General features: G+C 34.2%; 2 protein-coding genes across 3 annotated transcripts; both read right to left on the bottom strand.

Annotated features, from left to right (window-relative positions):
• Nucleotides 1-3,548: 3,548 nt before the first annotated feature.
• LOC110098682 (zinc finger AN1 and C2H2 domain-containing stress-associated protein 16) lies at nt 3,549-10,324 on the bottom strand. 2 transcript variants are annotated; one of them, XM_020825586.2, is made up of 3 exons: nt 10,079-10,324; nt 5,951-6,717; nt 3,549-3,828 (listed from the first exon to the last, which is right to left on the bottom strand). In XM_020825586.2, the coding sequence occupies exons 1-2, from the start codon at nt 10,175-10,177 to the stop codon at nt 5,953-5,955; spliced, it is 864 nt and encodes a 287-aa protein (XP_020681245.1). In that variant the 5' UTR covers nt 10,178-10,324; the 3' UTR covers nt 3,549-3,828; nt 5,951-5,952. The 2 variants fall into 2 exon arrangements, with proteins under 2 accessions (XP_020681245.1, XP_020681246.1); XM_020825587.2 differs by having other exon boundaries at nt 3,549-3,784.
• A 1,808-nt stretch (nt 10,325-12,132) lies between these two features.
• Nucleotides 12,133-15,828, bottom strand: LOC110098686 (polygalacturonase-2-like). The gene is made up of 9 exons (XM_020825591.2): nt 15,543-15,828; nt 15,301-15,432; nt 15,063-15,233; nt 14,551-14,571; nt 14,226-14,433; nt 13,490-13,571; nt 13,278-13,386; nt 12,898-13,014; nt 12,133-12,574 (listed from the first exon to the last, which is right to left on the bottom strand). The coding sequence occupies exons 1-9, from the start codon at nt 15,804-15,806 to the stop codon at nt 12,287-12,289; spliced, it is 1,392 nt and encodes a 463-aa protein (XP_020681250.2). The 5' UTR covers nt 15,807-15,828; the 3' UTR covers nt 12,133-12,286.
• Between the last annotated feature and the right edge of the window lie 1,156 nt (nt 15,829-16,984).

Genomic DNA, 16,984 nt, shown 5'->3' with positions numbered 1-16,984 from the left:
ACCTTCAAATATTCCTGTTGAGTTCATACGGAAATCAAAAGATCGAATCATCGAAGACATTCAGTTCATTCAGATAAATAAAGATAAAATTAGAATGCTGGAAAAAGTTATAGACCTTCTTCACTTGTACGAACTCTTAGTTACAAGAGCAATACGATTTCGTCAACTTCGCACGGCACTGGTGAACCTGGAATTTGATAGTCGGAAGGCCTTCTCCTCTCTTTTCCTCGACCTTCTTTATAGCTCTATTCTTGGCGTCGCCCTGCGTCTCGTTCATTTCAGCCTGCTACGTTTGAAAGAGGGCTGCCCGGCATTTGCTTATCACCCTTATCCACTCCTCAACTCCCTCCCGCCGTGCCTTCACCTGTACAAAGCCCTCCTTGCAAGAGAACCAGGCCCCCCTCTCTCTCATCCTCCAACGCTCAGTCATCTACTCTTGGGGCTACACCCTAAAACCCTACCGCCTCAGGCCCTCAAAGGTTAGAAACAGCTGCCGGGCACCCCAGTGCCGCCGCCTCCGCGGGTTATCGCTTGAGATGGCTTACTACTTGAAGCATCTCAAATGAAGCCTTAATTGAAAGCCTGCTCGAAGCTTTTCTTGCCCTTTTTAATGAAAACTAAAGGCCGCGACTATATTTAATTAATAGAAAATTGCTTATATGATCATTAAAATATTATAAAACTAAAAATAAAATTGATATATCATAAAAAAAATTATTTTGATCGGACATGAATCTCAAGGCAAAAATCAGGCCGGAAACTTCAAAAATTTAATTCGGGATCATTTGAACTCCAATTTTAGCAAACTTATTGCAGTCGAATTGAGCGTCTCGAAAATACAAACCCAACGACACCAAATTCAACTCAATCTGAGCCCAAATGAGTCTGAATCAAAGACCCGAAGCTCTGTTGAAAGGTTCAAACCACAATTTGGATTATCAAACGGTTCCCAAACATAACATGTTTATATTCGAATCGAGCGGCTCAATGAGACGAATCCAATGAGCCCAAGATCGTCGAATTCTGATATCATTAAGACCTCCAAATGTCTGACAAATGGTCCACGATCAAGGGATTCAATATCGATCGTCCATCCAAGCCACTACACATTTGTCCTTTATCCTCCTATTTACGGGTCATGACATCCTCAAAAAATTATAAATAGCCCCTCATTTCTCTTAAGAGGGGACCCGATGTTCAAGTGACGTCAGAATTCTGCCTGACTTCCAAGTGACACCGGAATTCTGCTCGATTTCCAAGTGACGCCAGAATTCTACCCGACTTCTAAGTGACGCCGGAGTTCCGCCCAACTTGCCATTGAAGTCGGAACTCTGCCCGATCTCCAAGTGATGCTAGAATTCTGTCTAATCTCTAAGTGACTCTGAATTTAGCTCAAATACACAACTTGTTTGTAACTGAATTTCAATCCATAAGTGAATCATTAAAATATGATCATCCTAAATTTTAAGGATGAGTCAGCCTCTTGTATCTCAAACAAATATTAATTGAATTATTTCAATTGGGCGTGACTCAGTGGTTCTTTCACTTTCCAGGATTTTCACGTAAAAATCCTGGTGTGTTTATTTTTCTTCTGTTTGTCTACTTGATATCCGTACAACCATGATATGAAAACTTTTTAACTCTATCGTCATATATATTCTAACCCGCAAAAAAATGTATATCAACTTAGAAGATAAAAAGTTTGAAAAAAAAAAGATAAGTGGTACAAAAATGTCCATCACACAATTAAACCAATAAATAAATATGGCACTAGCTAGGTGTAAATTAAAGACATGACTCGATAATCTAACTTGGAAATTTATTTTGGGTCAGAATTGAGCCATTTAGCAAAGGGTTCAAATTCGAGACTTATTTTTCGATTCATTTATGTGTCGGATCGAATTTGGGCGCACCACCACGAACTCGTAAATTACACAATTTTGAACTGTGACATATTGAAATCGTTAGTAACTTCAAGTACGATGTGTTTGAGGCTCCCAATCAATCACGTTGTGAATTCTAATTTCTAAGGCTAGGGATTATGTTTTCCCTTTTGCACCGCATGTATATACCAATTGATGCTTTTATGAGTTTTCTCTCTTACTAAGCAATTGACGATTTCATCACTCGACTTTCCTTGCCAGTTGCCTACTTCTCCCTTCTCTATCTTCATTCAAGCTTTTGATTTTCAGTGTGATGTTAGAGTCCCTTTTTTTCCAACATAAGAAAATTGGCAAGTAAGGTCGAGTAGGGGTGTCAATTCGGGTCAACGGGTCGGGTTCGGGTAGAATCCGAAACTAAACCAGCACTATTCGGGTCAACCCGAACCCGACCCGTTTTTAAAAACGGGTCAGGTTTCCGGACTCGAACCCGACTCGATTTGAGTCCGGGTCAACCCGACCCGACACGAATGACCCGGGGTTGACCCAAAATTGCTAGTTTTCGGGTCAAAACGGGTCAATCTCAAGTTTTTGTGTCAAATATGAGTTTTCGTGTCACTTTCGGGTCAATTTTGGGTTGCTGAGTCAACCTGATTTTTAAAACGGGTTGATTTCTTGAACTCGAACCCGACCCATTTCGGGTTCGGGTTGACCCGAAACCGGATTTTTTCGGGTCGTATTTCGGGTCATGTCAAAAATTGACACCCCTAAGGTCGAGTCAAAATAGGCTGAGAGCGAGTCAAGTTTAGGTTCCTGATTTTGACTTGTTTGTAAAACGAGTCAAACCGATTCAATGCAGGTTAATTTTAGATCATATGCGAACCTACCTCGAAAACAGATTTTGACATCCCTGTCAATAGGCACCACAAAAAAAAATCTACAAAAATAATAGAATCATGTATCCATAGTGAAAAATTGAAAGTAATCCATCATAGAATCACCTCAAAAAAGTACCAATTGAAATAAAAAAAAAAAAAAAAAAAATCATAGCCATCCAAACTATTGGGTACTTGGCTTATACATCAATTTTGGTGTTGTAGAAATATACTAAATTTAAGATGCCTTATTTGTATATGAAAGCTGTCGTTCTCATTAGAGTTTTTATTTGAGTGAATTGTATCTTATTGAGCTTAAAACAGTCAAAGGCTTGCCTAAATGGGATAGTATCATCTAGCAATAACAATAATATAAGTATGTTGTGTTCAATGTTACAGTCCTAGAAAATTTTTCCAATCACAATTAGATTTTAAAATTACAAATAAATTTATATTATTACATTATTATGAATTTAATAAACAAATTTCATCACATTTATGAATATTAGCGAATTGAGTTGACTTTAAATTTATATTATATTCTATTAATTTGTTTTGTATGAATCTATATTTTAATTAATTCATTAAATCACCCAATAAAGGATAATGAACTACATATCAATAAGTTTCTATAATTAAATACTTATTTTGTTAACAGCATACATAATATTAAAATGATAAAAAATAAGCCATTAATACGTAATTATCTGTAATAAAAGTACTAAGCTTATAATTTTGAAATTTTATCTAATAGACTTAAAAATTTTATTTTAACTTGAATGAAGAGAACATATAGAAGAAATATGTTTAAATAATATAAACTAAAATTGTGCTATAAATGAACACCGAAAGGACTATGTTGCAATCAGATCGTTACAAAGTCCAGTCGTGCATATAATGTAATCAATCGCCCTTGTCGTATGGAGAAGGTAAAGATAAGGTGAGCCTGTTTGGAAAGAATGCTCTTTGATAAGTAGAGAATATTCTGCAGAAAAACAATACTTGCTGCATAGCCTTGAGCTGAATGCACTGTACAGTGGCAAAGGACACAAAGTTTCAGTTGACCAGTTAAGCTGCAAAAACGTAAATATTATTCAGAATAAATGAAATAAGCAACTGTGGAAACTAGAATTGCATGTGTTTAAAAAAGCAGAGATCTTGGGCCACTATTGCATGCTAGAAGTCCTGGCTTAGCTACAAACGATGGCCCCACACAATCAAAGTAAAATAAAATAGGAAAGAGGGACAATTTTTTTTGGAAAAGAGATATATACCCGTTGCCACTTCAAAAGGAGCGTTTGGCAGCATAACTAATCCATTGACGGAACCTAACAAGACCACCCACCAGCATCAGGCCCACACTTGTTTTTCCCCACTGAAGAAGCGGGGCCGTAATAGAGGGGAATCGAACACATTATGGGGGATTCCCAACCGTGCTCGTCCACCAACCACCCTAAGCCTCGGTGGGGGGACAGAATTTTTGTGGAGAAGTATAAGACCTGATATGATTGAAACAACTTCCACCAAAAATAGTTTTATAACAACCTCATTATTGGAAATGCGAAGGGCCAAGGCAACACAGCCAAAAGGCAATGAACGAGGAAGCCTTGGAAGGTCCAAGAGGCCATTGAGGATGATCAGACTTGTCATCGTCTTGGAGGTGAAGGTAACACCATTTGAAGATGGTGGACGAAATGTAGAAAGTTAGAAGAGTGATTGAGGGTAGTAAGAATGATTCCTTTGAAGATGAAGAGGGCACAATTTGAAGGCAACGAACAAGGCAGTGCAAGGAAGCAATGGAGGTGACTGAGGGCAGTAAGGGTGATCCTCCTTCAAGAGGAGGAAATAAGATGACGTATAAACAATGGCTGGAGGCAATATAATTAAATCATAGAGGTGATTGAGGGTAATCAAGACAGTCCTGCTTCTGGATGAGATGAAACGGCTTAAAAGGGGGATGTGCAAAGCAACACAGAAAGTTCATAGAGGAAACTAAAGCAATAAAGATGATCCTCCTTCAGGAGTTGGAGATGGCACAACTTACACAGCAAATGAGGCAATGCAAGAAGGTTATGGAGGTGATTGAGGGCAATCAAATATGACCTCTCTCATGAAAGGAAAAAAAAACTGAGAAATTTGAGGCAAAAGAGACAATTCCCCTTAAAAGAATGTGAGGCAGTATGATGAACGATGAACGACCCAATGATGAAGGTGAAAATGGATCAAAAAAATAAAAAATGATTGATTGGAACATCATTTTTTTTTTTAAAGTTCTGAGATAAATGTTTAAGCCAAAATTTTATATTTGGTTCTTTTGATTTACTTTGAAATCTATTATTTGTACAAAAATTGTAATTAATCAGATAAGAGGATTTTGAAATGCCAACATCTGCTAATAAGCACATTAGGATGCCAGTAAAAAATGGTGAAAAGGCAGGGTAAGTGACTTACATATCTAGGGGAGAAAAAAGGCAGAAGAAATCAACATCCGTTTTCAGTAGTATTCACTAATTCCAATAAAAAATATGGAATGATATAAAAAATGAAGAGACTAATCTTGAAAATTTTCAACAACAATAAGCCACTACTCAACGAAAGGAAAGCAACAAACAAGGGGTTGATTTTACTGACTAGAGAAAAGCCACAGACCAAAAACTATGAAAACTGCATAGGGTTGGCAAATAGGCTGTCAATTGTAAATAGGATGATGAAAAGTGCGATTTGTACCAGAGGGTATAGATTATTAATTCTGAAACGGTGGGAGATCTAGAAATTAACATGAAAGGGTTATAAAGAGAATGGATTAATAAAAAATCACATGCTTTTTAAGTTCAACAAGTTTTAACAAAATTAAATAAAAAACGAATCCAGTTCATCAAAATTGAATAAGAATTTACAAAGCCAGCCAAAAACTAGCAAAGGTTGGTCCTGATGATTATTATGACAGGTCAAAAGAGCCATACATCAACTGCAAGGTATGTAGCAGGAACAACATGAAAATTATAACTCATAAGGTATAAGGCTAATAGAGATGATCAACAAGAAGGAAAATAAAGTGAAAGGCGAGAGCAACAAAATTGGGAAAAACCCCAAAGAAAGACAAAAAGTTAAGAAAATATTTCCAGCAAAAAACAAACAAACAGAAAGATAAGATCTACAAAGATCATCAACAAGTATGCAAAGAACTGAACTTACCATTAAGATTTTGAGAAGCCTCCATGATCCTTCTCAACATGCTCCACCAACAATACTGGGTCCCTGAATGCTTTGCTGCACCTGGGGCAAACATCAACTATTACTCTATTGGGAGCTTGTTTTACTTTACTCTCATGTACTTTCTCTACATGCTCAATTAGAGAAGTAACATTGGCGAATCTTGCATGACAGTGAATGCAACTTTCAACAAGATCACCATTTGCACCACTGCCCTGAGCCATTCCATCTTTGGCCTTATGCAGAGCTTGGTTAGTTGCAATAGCCAGTCTCTGCATGCTAGCTTCAGCAGAGGCTCTTATGCTTGATGCAGCATTCAGTAGGCCTAAACTCCATTTTGAGGAGCCATTTGAAGTTTGATTTGGCGTAGAATTACCCTTCTGACTCCTCAGCACACCTATGAATGGAAAGCCTGTATCAGGTTTCCTTGGTCCAAGGCAATTGTGGTCAGGGCCAAATCTATGTCTCAGGCAGTGCTCTTGGGTGCAGTCCTTGCATCGAATTGTGTTCGAAAAAACCAATATTTCTCTGCATCCAGGAGCAGGACACCGTTTCTTCTTGGTTACCTTTTGATAATTTGATGGGTCGCAATCGCCATTCACATGAAGATCCCAAGTGATGTTTGGATCTTCATTTGGAACAAGACGGACACCTTGAGCACAAAGTGGACAAACAAGCACGGTTACATCCATTTGGTTTGCATTTGGACACAAGTGCTTGGCGTAACTTCTGTGTTGCAGACAGAATACCTGTCCATCAATCATGCAGAGGCAAAGTAATCAGAAAAAAAAAACAATAAGTATGTAACATTGCCAATCTATAGCTCAATTAGCATCCATTTAATATATTCAGCTCAGTTGGCCAACATAGTCTAGCCATACTAAGATTAACATTAATAAGATACCCTTCTTGTAATTCATGCATCTATTGTTGTTAGACACATGAAAGAATCTCGATCCAACAGGGTGAAAGGGATACTAATTCATTCCTCTGTCCTTTAATAGCAAAAGCCACATGTAACCAAAAAGGATGAAAATTTTGTACGGTTTATAAATTTAAAACCTAATATTTACACTTAATCATGATTAGGGAAAAAAAATGTCCCATCAGCCACCTTTCAAAAAAAACTTGGCAAAAAATGGTAGTTAAATAAGTTTATACCACATAAACCTCCATGCACAAGTATTTTGGTATCAATATTTAAGAACAAGATAATATTCGAACTTGAGCTAGCTATAGATGAAATAAGCATAAGATAAAGCTATAGAAGAGAGTAATGAGGCATAGAAATATTATATCAATAGGAAGAACAAATTTAGTTTTCTGAAAGAAAAGTTATATGCAAGTGGTGTTTATACCATGACAATGAATAGAGCAGTGTATAAAGAAAAGATAAGATATTCATATGATTTTTCTTGACCTTGAGATGATTGAGTGCTAAGAGAATTAATATGGTACGTATTAAACAAACATGTGCCAAATGTATGTTGATATTATTAAACATATATATGATTGAGCACTTACTAGTATTAAGAGTAATTGAGGAGACCAAGCATTTCAAATTACAACAAGTTTACATCAATGACCAACATTGAGTCCATATCTTTTATATTGATTACAAATACGCTAGTGTTTTCAATAATGTGATGGGCAAAGGTTCCTTTTTTGCATATAATGCGATGTGCAAAGGTTCCTTTTTTGCTTCAATGAGCAAAGCATAAAGCAAAACAATGTGTTAATGATTTTGTATATCATATATTTGTATATTATGTGCATATAATAGTCATTTAATAAGCCAAAAATGAAATCATTCTTATTAATAATTTCCAGGAAATATAATAGCATGTTCAATAACAATAATTTCAGCTATCGGAAATAAAAAATCAAATATATAAATAATAAAATGATGAAATAATACTTAAAAAAAAAGATACCTTGTTTAGACCAACTAAGTCTGTGAGATGGAGGCAACATGAAGCAAAAAAGAGTAGTGTTAAGATAAGGCATTAAAAAGCATTGTCGGAAAGAGAACATAGAACCAACGAGCTACTACTCAATGACTGGAAAAAACAATGAGGATAAACAAACAATTGTGCCCAATCATTGCAAGAACTACTGAAATGAATCACAAAATTTGAACAAGAAAATGAATCACAAAATTTGAACAAGAATTTTGTTTTGAGCTGGAGACAAGCTCACAGAGCTACAGTGCAATGCTGGGAAGCGACGCAAAAATGTGCTTTTTTTTTAACTTGTGCTTCACAAGCAAGTAATGTGTAAGGTGAGCGCATCACTTGGTTTTGCTCCTAGAATGTGCTTCAAAGAGCACTTTTAACAACACAAGGGGATGCTTATAAAGGATAATTAAAGCAAGGTGTAATGATGTAAGGTGTTTGTTGATGATATAGTTCTAACTGTTCAGAGTCCATTAAAATAAGTAAAAATTTAGAATAATAAGGAAAATGCTTAGAACATAAAGGACTTGATATTTATATTATGAGAAGTAAAGATGATGCCAAGTATCTTTGAAATATAAAAGAGAATAGAGATATGAATGAGAATATAAATTCTAAAATCGAAACAGGATGGCTAAAATGAACAAGCATAAAATGAAATTTGTGTGATAAAAAAAATATCATGGAGACTTGGTGAATTTTTAAAATTCCAATTAAGCCAATGATATTATATGAATATGAATGTCGTTAATAAAATAATCATTGATATCTAAATTGAGATGGCAAAAATGAGGATGTAAATTAGGAAGAATAATTTAATAAATGATTATATTATAGAGACTGCTAAAGTGCTAAAGAGACATCTATTTCTTTTTTTACTCATTCCTCTAATTTTTATCATATTTTAATTGTATTCTTTTTATTTTTCAATTACTTTGTAACCAAAAGTAAATATTCTTTTATTCAAAAAAGTTTTATTTCAAGTTGTTTAATTTGAGATGTTGCTCCTTTTCCTTACATATATAATTAATTTCATCATGATTACAGATAAAAATAATATTTTTAAATTTTAGATTGAACCTTTTGATACATGTGTGTGATAATTAAACAAATTAAACTATATATATATATATATATATAATTTTTTTATGTTACTGCTGTATTTTAAACTTACTCTTATTAATTTTAAACAAAGTTCATTTATTTTGCAACCAACAGCAACTAAGCGTTAAATTTAAAAAAAAAAATCTATTGCCAAGTTGTTTAACTTTAGATATTTTTCTTTCCTCGTACATATTTAATTTTAGGGGGATTTACATACATACCACTTTATTTCATGCTATTTACAAGTTTAATATATGCACTTTTATGTAAGTTCTCAGAAGTATTAGAGTGTAAACCATCCTTTGGACCATAGCTTCAAGCAATAATCCAAATTTACATGTGTGTAGACAATACTGCAAAAATAACTAACTGTCACATGAAAATGTATAGAATCTACTTCGATCACACGGCAATGAATTCATTGAAATTTTTACCACATTCAATCTGGGCTTGAAAGCACAAAGCTTAAATTAGGATATTTAACCAATTTACAACCAATACTTTCTGCACAAACCAGTAACATTCAAATGATCTCACAAGTTTCCATGATTTGAGATTCACTGCCTTTCAAAAGTGAAACAGAACAAAAAACAAAAATTAACTGTAAATCTAGCAAATAACACGAAGATCTCACAAGTTCAATAGAATCAAACTGCCCAATAACCCAGTATCAGAATTTCTCTCATAATGATGGGAAATAGGAAATCAACGAACTCCTACTGAAAGATAACAATGCTTATAACAAGAAATAAATATGCGTTAATGCTGATGACACTTCCAACAAAACTAAAAAGTAGCTCGGGACGATGTTTCATGAACATTTGAAAATTTCCAGAGAAACCCAAAACTTCATTGAGTTCTTGAGCCAATCTCCCAAGTCTTCATTTTTCATTATGTTAAATTTTTAGTATAAAACCTAGACATGTGAACAGAACAGAAAACCTCGAATCCCATATGGCGAAAAACAATACCCGGAAAAATCAAAAAGCAAAACAATACCCGGAAAAATCAAGCCCTAAGTTGTAACAATTGGCGAAGGGAATTGACGTACTTTATCACAACAGTCGCAGGTGAAGGGAAGGAAGTCAATGAGTTTGCAGTCTTCGACGCTGCAATGCTTTCCCAGATTGGGGAACGCCGGTGTGCCCATCGGAGATCAAGGCGCCGGCCGGTAGGATCGAGCTAGGTTTTCGATAAAAGATAAGGCGATAGCTTTCAGGAATGCCAAAGGTGACGGCACCTCTTTCACGTCAACTCTCCGTCCAAATACCACCGGAAGAGAAAGCGCGTTACTGAAGAATAATCAAGAAGCCTCGCTTTTTTTTTTTTTTTTTTTTTTTTTTTTTTTTTTACATTTAGGTCATTTAAGTCAAACTCATATATACGTAACATGAAAAGTTGATTTTTTTTTGGACATTTAGGTCATTTAAGGCAAACACACATACACCAATAGGGGTGTCAACTTTTGACCCGACCCGTTTATCTTGGAACATTTAGGTCATTTAAGGCAAACACACATACACAAATAGGGGTGTCAACTTTTGACCCGACCTGTTTGATAAACGGGTCGGGTTTGGGTTCACAAATCTGACCCGTTTGAAAAAACGGGTCGGGTCTGGGTTAAAATGTCCGACCTGTTTGCAAAAACGGGTCGACCCGAACCCGACAGGTTGACCCGAATTGACACCCCTATACACAAAGACTCAAACTCAAGACCTCTTAGTTGATAGTCTAAGTTCTCAATCAACAGGCCAAAATGAGCTGTGTCTATATTCAAGAAGCTACAGATGTATGGTTGTAAATTTCAAGATAAACTTTTATCAACAACAGCAAGTCTTTATCACACTATTTGAGGTTTGTGATTAGAGACAAATTATGTGTAAGTTTATTCTTTAATAACTTAGATCAATAATTACTCACAGCTACTGATTAGTTTAATATTTGTTGCATATCTACAAATATGTAATAAATATGCAGTCCATACACAGTCCATATTCAGTATATACGCAGTCTATAAGCAGCATCCGGACAATCATCTATATTCAGAGTTCGCACATAATAATTTTCCCTTTATCATACTATTTGAGTTCCATGTTTAGAGACAAACTATGTGTAGATTTATTTTTTAATAACTTAGATCATTATGATGTATGATGATGCTAAAAAGCATGTTACAATGATGTTATACCATTGTAAAATGATCTTAAAATGCTTGTTATTTTTACTCTTGGATCATTTGGTTTGAATAATGTTGGATTAAGTTTAAACAAGATTCAAATAAGGTTCGAACCTATTTAAACTTCATTCAAACCTCTTTAGAACTTGATCAAACCTTGTTTGAAACTATTCGAATCAAGTTCAAATTTCTTTAGATTTGCTCAAGCTTTGTAGACCAAGTTCAGAACCCAAAAAAAGGGTTCAAATTTGGTTAAAAGTAGGTTTATGCATTGTTTGAACATTTCTAAAAACTCGATCAAACCTTGTAATGAAAATGTTTATCTTCCAAAGAGCAATTTAGCACTATAAATGGCTCACAGACTAAAGCTCGATCCGTTGGAATCACTATACATTTTGAGAACACATAAATTTATTACCACTAAAAGAAGGCAATTATAGACTTTTAGGCTTTATTTCAGACAGTTTTCTTACTACTTTATAAAGCAGATTCTTAAGATAAAATTTTTTTAACTTGAATTTTCTTACTAAAAAGTTGTTTCATAAAGCATTAAGAAAGCTGTACTAAACGAAGCCTTATTTTCTTCTTAAAATCCCATTTTCCTAAGAGCAATCCAGTAAATACTTCGCAAATGAAGATTTGTAGAGGTCAGTAAGATCTCCATCAACTTGAAATTATAAACAAGTTTATATATCTTTCTCAAAACAGACTAGAAGAGATATCAAAACAGACTATTTATATTAACTAACTAACTAATAACAGTTGATATAGCTCGATTACATATGCTTTTTAGTCTAAACAAACCATTACTCAATCGAAACTATTTCCCTTCATTAACTAGCCAACTAAACGGCTATGAAATTAATCAAGCACATATAGTAATACTTCATTTGGGGCAGTTTTCTTACTACTTAAAGTAGCTTTTTAGCACAAAAATTAAGTTTTATAATCGAAAACGGCTTTAAGAAACAGTAACAAAGTCGTCCCAAATGAAGCCTAAATATCTGTTAATGTCATGCATACAAGCTTCTTCTAAAATCTACATTAAAGCCTTAAATTAATTCAGAAATACATCAATCCTTCCTAATAATTAGCAATAGATGGTAGATGACTAGAGTATAGGAGCCCATATTCGTCAATATAATTCAAATTGCATGGAGGTGGAATCACTGTTCCTTTCTTCCTCCAATTGACATTTTGACAGAAGCTTTCAGCATCATCAACATCATCATCATCTACTATGTTGATATCTTCCAAAACTATGTCATTGCATGGAAAACTCTCGCTGCAGTTGAAATTTATCGCAAACTTGGAACCACTTGTTCCCTTAATATTCCTGTATTGCACATTGCTTATTTGCACTGCAGATTTCTGCATATAGTAAATTCATTTTCTTTTTTTTAATCATTTTTCAGCACAGATAATGAGAAAGATTAAGGCTTCATTGGGACGACTTTCTTACTACTTCTTAAAATTATTTTGAAAAACCGATTTAAGAAGCAGTAAGAAAGTCGTCCCAAATAAAGCGGCAACATTTGGGACGGCTTTCTTATTGCTTTTTAAAACAGTTTTTTAGTAAAAAATTAAAAACTATTTTAATAAGCAGTAAAAAAGCCGTCCTAAACGAAGCCTAAGAGCATGTCTATATAATATAGAAAGAGAGGAGAGATATCTATATGAATTTGGGTACTTACCTGCTGCATACATTTCTTCTTTTTGTCGCAGTAGTTTTGATCAATGATTATTGGATTTTTGACACCATCTATGTCAATATTTTCAAATATAATGTTCTTTGCGTAGCCTTTTCCACCCTACAAAAACAGATTAATTGGGTTCAAGATGTATATGTACAGATAAATAGCAGATGACACCGAGGGCTCTTTGAATTATTATAGATAAAAATATAATTATCATTAGTGCAATAATCTACCAACTCATTTCCACTGTTTCCTACTTGTTTTAATTCATTTTTCATGAAATTAAACTCCTTTTTATATACAACTAATTAAGCAGTCAAAATATATCCTTTAAAATTTGCTTATATATTATAATATGATTTCTTATAATTAATTGCCTGCCATGTCTTGATCCGAACTCCATTTTTAGTGCCGCGAAGCTGTGCAGTGTCCACTGTAACATCTGAGACTTGAGCTTCGGAGTTCTTCGCTCCTAAGCTCCCAATGCTGGTAGCAAAATAAGAGCAGCAATTACAAAACAATTACAGAGAAAACATGCAGCAGCAGCATTACGTGATTAATTACTACGAAATTACAAGTAAATCAGGACCTGATTCCATGGCCAGGACCGCAAACAATGTTGGTAGCTTTGACATCTTGAGATCCACTTACAATTGAGATGCAATCATCTCCTGTAAACTCGAACGATTAGCCACAGATGATATAATATATATTCGACCTTTTCACACTCCGACTAAACTCTTAGGGGATGTTTGGTAGCACCCAGGATTTGATTTAAGTAGGATTTCATAAATTTTCTAAATTTGGATTTCGAAAATTCTAAGAAGCCTAAATCCTGAAAATTGTTTGGTAACATTCATGATAAATCCTATAAATTCTCGTGTGACTGTTTGGCTATAGAGCGGTTTTAACGAGCGAACTCTTCCTCCTGAAGCCAATGGATTTCGTCATTCCGGCAAAAAACAGGATGTTGGAAATCCAGGATTTAGCATGAAAAGGCGGAATTTTCTGTCTACGGCTGCTTTTGTTTGCCGTGAGGCTGCTTTCGTTTGCCGTGAGATTTGGTTTTGCATTTTAGGCCATTTGGCTGGATTTCGCTCAAATCCGCCTCAAATCCGGCCGAAAACCCTGCTACCAAACAGCCCCTTAATGTCTCAATCTTTGTTTTGTTGTAAAATATGATTAAATAAAAATTTTAGAAATTCAACTGAAAGGAGACCTTACAGTACAGACATTAGCTAATTACATAGTTAATCTGCTATGTTAATCAACAATATTTTTAAAATGGAATTTCATATAAATGCACAAATATGCTTATTAATTACCAGTTCCAATATTGCAATTGTTTATCTGAATATTTGTAGTTTCTGTGACATGAATTCCATCTGTATTTGGGCTCTTCTCTGGCGCTTCAATGCTGATGGTTGAGGCAGTAACATTGTTGCATTTCTCGAATTTGATGTGAATCTGTTGGCTATTTTTCACGTTCAGATTTTCCACAGTTAATTCGTTGCAAGATTTGAAAGTTAAGGCCTGCACTCAGTTTTAACAATGTAAATTACCAATCTAATTTAATTTAGTTTTTAAGTAATTTTTTAATTAATGAAATTGAATTACATATAAAAGAAATATTTGTGAAAAAAAACATACCGTTGGAGCATCCTTGCATGGCTGGAAGAACAAAATCAAGTAGTAAATGATATTAGCCATTGACATGTTTGCTTGCGTTAATATTTGGCATGAAGAAAATTATATAAGAGATTAAGGCTATGTTTGAAACTGGTTTCTTATTGTTGTACTAAAAAGCTGTTTTAAGAAGAAGTAAGAAATTAAGCTGTTCCAAATGATAAACCTTCATTTAGAATGACTTTCTTAATGTTTTTTTGAAGTAACTTTCTACTACAAAAATTTTTTATGCTAAAATAATGTTTTAAAAAGTATTAAGAAAGTCATCACAAACGAAGCTTATAGTACAAAAATACTAAGAAGTAATAAAAAAAGTCGTCCCAAACGAAGCTTAATTACACATAAACAACACATTAAAATGTAGATTAATAGAATATTGAGCTCATCAAATGACTGAAAGATCTCATGAACTATTAGATTAAGATGCATTATTAATGTTAATTAATTAAAAAGTTATAAAGAGAACTAAAGCTTACTTGCGATTTATCTATTTTGCAAGACTTCTGCCACCAAACCTGCCCATTACCATTGATAGTGCCACCGCCTCCCACTATGAGATTCTCTATATGACTGAAAAGGATCCATATCCTTCTATTTTTGCTCCTCCAATCCGCTATGTTCGAAGACGCTTCTATCGTTCCTTCGATCTGAAATTTCTTATCATAAATTCCTACTAATTAATATATGACATTATTGATTTTGAATCGTCCTCACCATTACAGAAACATTTGATTTGCAAGGGCCAGAAAATGTTATAGATTTAAGGAGATAAGTATTTTTATTTGACACCACTAGAGAGGCAGGCCCAGTAGAGGCGCAAGCTGCTTTCCATGCCTTCTCAAACGCCTGAGAATATAAAAAATATGAAATGAAAACTACGTATATATGATCAAAGTATGGCCTTCATGAATATTATATTATACAAGTAATTTAAGCTATAAATAAATTGGATTTACCATAGTATCATCAGCTCCACCGCCTGTAGCACCATAATCATCAACGTTAATAACTATAGAATCATTAGGCTGAGAGTTTCCAACTTGATCAAAGCTCTCCTTTGTTAATCCTTCTGCGCCAAGCAAAAGGGGGATAGTTTCCTCTCGTTCCAGTTTATCAAGACCAGCTGGATGAGCAGTGGAGCCATATAAAGTAGAGGCTTTTGAGGAAGCCAAACCTGCAGGTTTTGTTTCATAGTTATCGAAGCATGGTAAGAACCACATTAACAGAGAGAACAAAAGAACATTAACGTTTGGAGCCATTATAAGAGAAACAATGAGATTAGAAGTATCTTGGGCCTTTTGGGTCTTGTGAGACACATTTTCATGCTAAATAGATATATATAGACAGATGGTGTGTGAGGAAAAAATATTTGGCGCGGACGTCGAATTCCACAAGAGATCAATCATAATGCGTCACGTCACCTCTTGTTCGGTACTGCGGCTCAGTACTGCTGATGTGGTGCATTCTGGTTGGTCTTTGGACGTACAATATTCTATATCCGGTCTCCGCACAGAATAATTTCTCGTGTGTGAGGGTGAGAGAGAGAAAGAGTAGGAAAGGGGGTTGCAGATTTGCAGAAGATTATATTGAAGCGTAAAGATCTTAAATCCTTTCGAATGTCGTCACATCAAAGTTTAATCTGGTACTTCATTAGTTAAACTTATTTAAAATAAGACTTCTGAAAACAATTAGATAAGGATAACATAATAAAATTTTGGGATAAGATATTAAAATTTTTTATTTGAGCTTCCTGAAGCTGTAGTAGAGAATATATGCTAGAGAAACAATGAAAAATTAATGGCATACCTGTATGATTTACTTAAAAATAAATTTCAAAGACATGCTTGGTTACAGCTTGAGTGAGGTCAACCGTTAAAATAATTGCAAAAATAAATTAAATTAAAAATTTGAATACTTTTACATAACAAAAGCGCAATACCAAAAAAGATAAAAATTTAATATAAAAACTACTGATCATTGCAGTAATTAGAGCTCCTAATCATTCCATAATTAGAGCTCTTCTAATTACGAATGTGATTGATAGTGTTAAGAATAAAATTCAAATAAAAAGCAATGGCATAAACGTGAGACACTTAATTTTTATACTTGCATGTTTTTTAATTTAAACTCCGAATAGTTGTGGAATTTAATTTATATAATTTCAGTATAAATAAAGATATACAATATTTAAAATACTATTAAAAAATCAAATTAAATGCAATATTGGCATGCATGTGGGACAGTTAACTTTTAAATTTGCGTTTTTTAACACAAATTCAAAATAATTGTGTCATGTAACACTCATATAATAAGCCAATTAACATTTCCTACTTTAATGAATCCTCTTTTTTTTTTTTTGTTATGTAAAAAGATAATGAGTCGTAGATGAGCGAGAGAG

The sequence above is a fragment of the Dendrobium catenatum genome, unplaced genomic scaffold (assembly GCF_001605985.2).
Source record: "Dendrobium catenatum unplaced genomic scaffold, ASM160598v2 fragScaff_scaffold_716, whole genome shotgun sequence".
Lineage (NCBI taxonomy): Eukaryota > Viridiplantae > Streptophyta > Magnoliopsida > Asparagales > Orchidaceae > Dendrobium > Dendrobium catenatum.
The sequence above is the reverse complement of the archived record's forward strand: the minus strand, read 5'-3'. Positions and strand labels throughout refer to the sequence as shown.

Bases quoted from the DNA above. Each gene is read 5' to 3' on its own strand.
- LOC110098686 (XM_020825591.2), bottom strand. From the start codon at position 15,806: ATGTGGTTCTTACCATGCTTCGATAACTATGAAACAAAACCTGCAGGT. The intron at 14,572-15,062 runs GTAAGCTTTAGT...TTGTTCTTCCAG, and splicing joins GCAAAATAGATAAATCGCAA to CCATGCAAGGATGCTCCAAC. The intron at 14,434-14,550 runs GTATGTTTTTTT...AACTGAGTGCAG, and splicing joins CATGCAAGGATGCTCCAACG to GCCTTAACTTTCAAATCTTG.
- LOC110098682 (XM_020825586.2), bottom strand. From the start codon at position 10,177: ATGGGCACACCGGCGTTCCCCAATCTGGGAAAGCATTGCAGCGTCGAA. The intron at 6,718-10,078 runs GTACGTCAATTC...ATTGATGGACAG, and splicing joins CCTGCGACTGTTGTGATAAA to GTATTCTGTCTGCAACACAG.